Below are 5,971 nucleotides of genomic sequence, written 5' to 3' on the forward strand. Positions count from 1 at the left end.
ATATCTATCCCTACAGTTGTACTGTCTTTAATGATGTTGATCGCGTCTTCGATGTATAGATTAAAAAGTAGCGGTGACAGTGTGCATCCCTGTCTGACTCCCTTTCTAATATTTACTTCTCTACGTTGCAGCCCCAGCTCTATAACTGCCTGTTGCTCTTTATACAAACTAAGTATCACTCTTCTATCTTTGTAATTCATCCCTACATTTAGAAGATATAGAAGAACATTAAAAAAGAACATAGATTCTCACGCTTAATTTTCAAAGAGGTTGTATCAAATCGTCCTGCATCATTCCACTAATAAAAAATGTGGACTTTCTAAATTTGACGTTAACTTTTCAGTATAAATGACCCTGGTGTAGATTTTGGTTTTGGTCAGAGTATTCTACACCCAGAGTCTCTTATATTTAGAACGCCACCGTATATCGTAAATCAAATTACATTACAAGATTTTTCGTCCAACAACCAAAAACCGTTTCCTTCCTCTAACATTAGAAGTTCGAGCAGCCCTACAAACTCTTTCCTAAAACAAAGAAAAAAGGAAGATATTGAAGCAGAAGGTTCATCGTCAGTTGATAGAAAAGTGAACAGGCGATTCTCATCTGTTTCCATAAGGTAAGTACATTTTTATCTTTTAGGCCAATGTCCAGGTATGACTTCGTTACAAAAGAAACTGACAGTAGTTACAAAAGAAACTGACAGTAGTTTTGAGGCACCTGAAATAGTGTCCTTAATAAAGAATAAAATCCATTGTGTGTGTACTATTTTGCAAAAATTATGTCTGTTAATGTTAATGTTTAATTAGCAGTTACTTCATCATCATAACGTCACCAATTCTAAGACTGATTAGACACGCACCTCCACTCCTTCCTATCCTGAGTTTCCCATATCCTTAACTATTTGTGAACAGTAATGTAGGTCTATCCTCTTCACTCCTGCTTCTGCTTTTAATATGTCTTTGACTAGCCCCTCATGCCTGAATACCAGCGTCCATAGAATTCTCTGTTCTCCTATTCTTTCTAATACTTCCTTATTTCTAACCTTCTCGTTTCACGGTATCCTCATCATTCACCGGTAACACCACATTTCGGACGCTTCTAACCATTTCTTTTCCGCCGCGCCGATTGTCTATATTTCGCACCCGTACAGAGTCGTGCTCCAATACTTTTCTAATTGTACATTAACCGTTCGCGAGCATAAAAGTGCCTTTTTTANCTACTTACATCCTTTATAAAGAATAAAATCCATTGTTTTGCAAAAATCATGTTTGTTAATGTTTAATTAGCAGTTACTTCATCATCATAAGGTCACCAATTCTAAGACTGGTTGGACATGCACCTCCACTGTTTCCTATCCTGAGCTTCCGACATCTTTAACTATTAGTGAACAGTAATCTAAACTAACTCGACCTCTACTCCTCTTAACTCCTGTTTCTACCTCTAATATGTCTTTGACTAGACCTTCATACCTGAAAAGGTGTCTTAACAATTTGTCTCGCCAGTTTTGATTGACTTCCATAGAATCCTCTGTTCTCCTGTTCTTTCTAGCACCTCCTCATTTCTAACCTTTTCTATCCACGGTACCCTCATCATTCGCCTGTAACACCACATTTCGAACGCTTCTAACCTTTTCTTTTCCGCCGCGTCCACCGTCCGTGTTTCGTATCCGTACAGAGTCGCGTTCCAAACATACCTTCATCAATCTTTTTCGAATTTCTAAATTAATCGTTCGCGAGCATAGAAGTGACTTCTTTTTATTGAAGGCCACTCGACCCTGTGCTATCCTCTGCTTTATATCCCTACTACTCCTTCCGTCCTTACTTATCTGACTCCCTAGATATCTAACTAAAATTATAACAAAAAGTAGGTACATACATCGAGTATTTTTTTAGAGTCGTGTTGTATTCGGTAATAGACTCATTCCAACCACCATGAGTATTGCCTTAGAAGAATCGCATTTTGTTTATTCTACGAAACCTGCTGTCTGCACACTAGATCGTTTTATGCATTTTGTCAAATGCAAAGCCGAAAATGTTAGGGTAATGTTAGCTCCAAGTCCGAAATATACAGGTAACGATTTTAAAAGCGCATTATTCAATCCATCTTTACCAGTTTTGTTTTTCCCTAAAAAAAGGTATGCTCGATGAACCACCCAGGTTTATGGGTGAAGGATTCGTGATGATGTCGTCGAATGATATGGAACTCTACTTTTACATGGACGAGCCAGGTAAATGCTCTTTAATTTCAGAAATCAAAAGAACGATTTTATAAGGACCTCATGATCAAGTGAAGTACCTAAGACTTGTGTTTTGTAGACCAAGTTCAGTAACTGCAAATATTGACCTTTTCCAAATGATTTCCTTTTTTTTTGTTAATGTTTTCGGGAAACCCTTTTTATTTAAATTTCATTAATGCATTCTTTTTGATGCTCCGAAATAATAAAACATGTAGGCATACAAACAAAGATTAAAATTACATTCTTTTTATCAAATTTACCTTGAAATTTATTTCCATAAAGAAGGAATCAAATTTTTGAGTTCTTTTTTAAAGCAAATATTTGAAAAAAAGCTAATAAAACTAATTATAGGCCTAGTCCCTGAGGAGCCTGTCCATGTTGTGTTAGCAAATGGAGATGTTGTCGAATCTAGTCCGCCCATGTGGGGGGTTGATATTAAATGTGGCAAAGGTATTCTTATTCTTACGACTTTAAGTATCTGGAAATAATTTTTGACTCATGATTTACTAATACGTTTCGAAGAATAAATTAATCGGATTTTTTATTTTCCTTTTTCGCTAAGTTCAATTTAATATTTTCAATTTCTAGGTACCGATTTCAGTTATGGTCCTTGGGCAGACCGTCAAAGGGAGCACTTGTACAAGTTTTTTTACCCTACGGACTATTTGCCCATGGAGATAACTAAAACGCCAAAACCTGGGGAAAAGCGCCAAATGCAATCTTTCGACATACGATTATCACTGCAAAATGAATCAACAATCGACATACTTTTCACTAAAAATAAGGAAACTAACGCGGTACATATTAACGTAGGAGCCGGTAGCTATTTAGAAATCACAATACCATGGGTTGTTCACCAAGATGGGTAATTATTATTAATGAAACTACAATTGGTAGGTACATATTGAAATTGCTTTTTTGCTCAAGTTTTACAACTAAAATAAATGGACAATTACTCCATCTTGAATCTACGACTAGCTTACAATTTAGAGACTTATTGTCAAGTGAAACTTTGGAATTTTGTGTATTATGTCATTACCCCCTCATTTGGAACGAACATCAGCTGTGGGAATTGAATTTAACCGGTTGTAAAGCATCACTAAGTTTGATATTTGCCCACAAATGGTTCTTTCAAGGTAGGAACAACATAAATCTTCTAGAAAGTGAATGAAAACTATTTTCTTTTCTATTTATGTATTAGATCTAGTAAATGACTGGGCATCAAAACAAAGACCCGATATTTTACATTTCCTTCCTTATACTTGGCGCTTGGGATTGACTTTAAAACATTGCGAATTGACAACATTAATTAATCAATACAATTGGATAGATTGTAGCAGTGTTGGTCAAAGGCAAAGGCTTGAGCATACTCAGTTAGCCCTTTGTGCTCATTTCTTACATCTATCGTTTGATCTTCCCTTTGACGAATTTTTACCTGAAACTGTGCCACTCAATTTCAGCATTCAAGTAAGTCAGTAAAAGCAAACATAATGGCGTCAAAACGTTTGGATATTGCATACTTTATAAATTTTGATTTAAACAAAATTAATAGTTTCCTAAGAACCGAGACTCTTTTATAATTTCCCTGTTTCGTCAAAAATGCATGCAATTGGATTGTTTTGATAACAGGCATATATGTTAACATACCACATTAAATTAAAACAATCACCATTTTGGTTCATATTTATCAATTTAATCAAGTACCTGTTTCATTTAATATGATATTCCAAACTTTTCGGCGATAGTATATCATATATTTGAACGATATCTTCTACATAGGGTGAAAGTATAGACTTGAGTCTTTTCATTCCTGAATTCCACACTAGTCGTAATGTTATGCTATCCTTACAAAAGAATGCTAAGGTCCTTTCGAAAGATGGATCCATGACTAAAAAGACTGAGATAATACCAAAATGGAGAAACATCTGTCATCAAAGGTAAATGTAGTTTGCTCTTGTATCAAAGTTAACAAAATATTGTTATATTAATTGTATTGGAAACAGCTCGGGATGGGTTGATTTTTGGTGGGTACCAATTGGGGCGATTAATATTTCATACGTGTATCATCCATGTCCACCTCTGGGTCCCATGCCCCAAGCTGACATTTCAACACCAGTAAAAGAAGAACTTTTGCTGTCTCCAATTCGGTTTCCTCACAATTTGAGAGTTCAAAGGCCATCGGGGGTAAAAGCATTTGATTCATTTGAAACTATCATAAAAAATAACAAACTTACTTCTTAAGGATGGCGCTCATCATTTCGATCCGACTATTTTAAAAGCAGATAAGGTAGGAGTGGAGCTTGAGATAGGCCCTTCGGTTTTCTTGCTTTACGGCACTGCCATAAGAAACTTTCTGAATTTCAAAGTGAGTAGTGATAACAGTTTTCTCTTTGAGATAGCATTTCAAAAATTGTGGGTATATTTGATTGAAAGGAAAACATATTTGGGGAAGATCAAATGTTCAAAGACATGCAGCGTAGCAACTCTCCTCCCGATGAAAAAGACGCTGAATCTGCTGACTTTGTTCCATTGGAACTGAGAGAAGATTTCGATCATCGTTATTACAGACCATTTGATGTTGACGTATCAATAATTATGCACGATGTACAAGCACATTTGCTAAAGGTATATTATATGATTAAAAATAGATAATGGTGTGATTTGTTAAATTTTCATTTTACTGGAATAGAATTGTACAGAAAATGATCCACCTTGTCCAGTAATTTTGATCGAACGTTTTGGATTTGAAATGAAAAAACGTTACGATCAAACAGAATTGCAATTATTGGTCAGTCCGTCAGTACTACTCGTTTCGGACAACATTAATCGTCCTTCAAGGGAAAAACAACTCAGTCAAGGAAAAGTCACTTTGTCTGCTTTACAGGTAGGTATTTTGAATTGAAAACATGCAGAAGCATAAACCACATTGGTTAACATATTTAGGTGAGAGGTCACGCCATGTTCTCGGACATAGGATGTCAATTGGATGAAGATACTATAGAGTACGCTTGGCTTCTTGAAGCACAAATGGGAAAACTAACTGGCAAATTAACTGCTCCTCAACTCTATTCCCTCATAGTAAGCATGGAAACGTTGATACTCCTGATCGATGATGATGAAAATGAGTTGAACTCACCGAAAAACATTTCTGCATTGAGTCAATGTCAGAATTCGACGAAACCCAAAGTCACTCCTCAGAACATATCTCAAAATGTCCAGCAAACTATTCAGCAGTTTTTACAGAATAAAGGAAGTGGAGTTGTATCGATAAACAAGTCTAATCCAGGTCATGGGGCATCCGCAACGGGAACAGCATCGATCAAAGGAGATTTCGCTGAAAGGATTAACAGAAGTATGAGGAAAAGTGATTCGGAAAAACTAAAGCGCAGTGAAAGTATTAATAAAGAAAAGAGTGCCGTGAAGGCCGGTGGCGGAGATAAAGTTGATAAGGAAGAAGAAGAGGTTCAGTATGATCCTCATAAGCTGAAGTACAAATTTTGTCGGCTGGCTGTCGACTCAGTAGATTTTTGGTTGGTAGAATGTGGAACTGCTTTGGAATTGTGGGTAAGTAAGTCAGAAACATTCAAAATATTAGAAAGAAATTAGAAAGAAATTCCTACATAAAAATTTTACTCAAAACCTGCTCTATCTAGAAAAGTACCTAAAAAGCAAAAAAACAATTTCGTGAACGTGTTGAGAAGTAATTTGATAAGATCGAACTTTGGATTCTGATAG

The 5,971-nt window shown here is 36.0% G+C and overlaps 1 protein-coding gene across 1 annotated transcript in view; it reads left to right on the plus strand.

Annotated features, from left to right (window-relative positions):
• LOC108740765 (uncharacterized protein KIAA1109) overlaps nt 1-5,971 on the plus strand; it is a 68,129-nt gene that overhangs the window by 9,039 nt on the left and 53,119 nt on the right. Inside the window, exons 5-16 of the mRNA XM_025977487.1 lie at nt 1,893-2,070; nt 2,135-2,227; nt 2,588-2,686; nt 2,825-3,101; nt 3,164-3,372; nt 3,438-3,703; nt 4,016-4,173; nt 4,240-4,420; nt 4,479-4,601; nt 4,670-4,861; nt 4,926-5,120; nt 5,180-5,804. Of these exons, the coding sequence (XP_025833272.1) occupies nt 1,893-2,070; nt 2,135-2,227; nt 2,588-2,686; nt 2,825-3,101; nt 3,164-3,372; nt 3,438-3,703; nt 4,016-4,173; nt 4,240-4,420; nt 4,479-4,601; nt 4,670-4,861; nt 4,926-5,120; nt 5,180-5,804 (2,596 nt within the window). The remainder of the gene's footprint in view (nt 1-1,892; nt 2,071-2,134; nt 2,228-2,587; nt 2,687-2,824; nt 3,102-3,163; nt 3,373-3,437; nt 3,704-4,015; nt 4,174-4,239; nt 4,421-4,478; nt 4,602-4,669; nt 4,862-4,925; nt 5,121-5,179; nt 5,805-5,971) is intronic.

This window comes from Agrilus planipennis, unplaced genomic scaffold (genome assembly GCF_000699045.2).
Source record: "Agrilus planipennis isolate EAB-ADULT unplaced genomic scaffold, Apla_2.0 scaffold294, whole genome shotgun sequence".
NCBI lineage: Eukaryota > Metazoa > Arthropoda > Insecta > Coleoptera > Buprestidae > Agrilus > Agrilus planipennis.